Source organism: Ciona intestinalis, chromosome 9, assembly GCF_000224145.3.
Source record: "Ciona intestinalis chromosome 9, KH, whole genome shotgun sequence".
Taxonomy (NCBI): Eukaryota; Metazoa; Chordata; class Ascidiacea; order Phlebobranchia; family Cionidae; genus Ciona; species Ciona intestinalis.
The window spans coordinates 722,413-723,100 of NC_020174.2; the positions used below are offsets into that span (position 1 = coordinate 722,413).

The 688-nt window shown below is 38.2% G+C and overlaps 1 protein-coding gene across 1 annotated transcript in view; it reads right to left on the reverse strand.

Annotated features, from left to right (window-relative positions):
• The window catches only part of LOC100186685 (dnaJ homolog subfamily C member 7-like), an 8,631-nt gene continuing 7,943 nt past the window's right edge, over positions 1-688 (reverse strand). Inside the window, exons 12-13 of the mRNA XM_026835903.1 lie at positions 281-380; positions 1-47 (exon numbers count right to left, since the gene is read on the reverse strand). Of these exons, the coding sequence (XP_026691704.1) occupies positions 19-47; positions 281-380 (129 nt within the window). The 3' untranslated portion in view covers positions 1-18. The remainder of the gene's footprint in view (positions 48-280; positions 381-688) is intronic.

Consider the following 688-nt stretch of genomic DNA (forward strand, 5'->3'; position numbering starts at 1 on the left):
CTTGCATGGAAGGCCCGTCTAAGTCTTCACCGCGATCAAACCTCCCTCTGTGGAGAAGGGTAATTTTGATAACTTTTAAGATATTTTTGATAATTCTGCAAGCTGTTCGAGGTACTACTTAGTTGGAGAAATTGCGGTAACTGTATTAAATATTTATCCTCGCATGGCGGGCGACAGTCGTTATAACACAGGTGTCTTGCTTCATACACCTCCTGCCAGTATATTGTCATGTATTTAAAAAACCTGAATCATGCTGTAAGTTTCTTTTAGGATAAGTTACCTCTTTTTCTGGTCACTAAGAACAGCATAAGCTTCACCGACTTCTTTAAACTCGTGTTCGGTCGCTGCTTTCTCTGCATCGGTGGCGTGTGCGTGGCGATCTATAGCATAGACATAACATTACAGATGCTGAGGATAACCAATATATATCAACCCTAGAGCACGACTGATTATTGATTTATATCGGACGTATTTTTAGTGATTTGTCGATTGTCAGCAAACACAAAATGGTCGATATTATCAGCAAGACAGCAACTAAATTTTGTAAAATATCGATATTGGTTTGAATAAAGTTGGAATAATGTATCAAGCTGTAATCACCCATTGAAAACAAAAGTGACTTCAGTGATCAATGATTTTTTACCCCTGCCAAGTGTATGTACAAACAAGCAGTTTGAACCAATTGAAT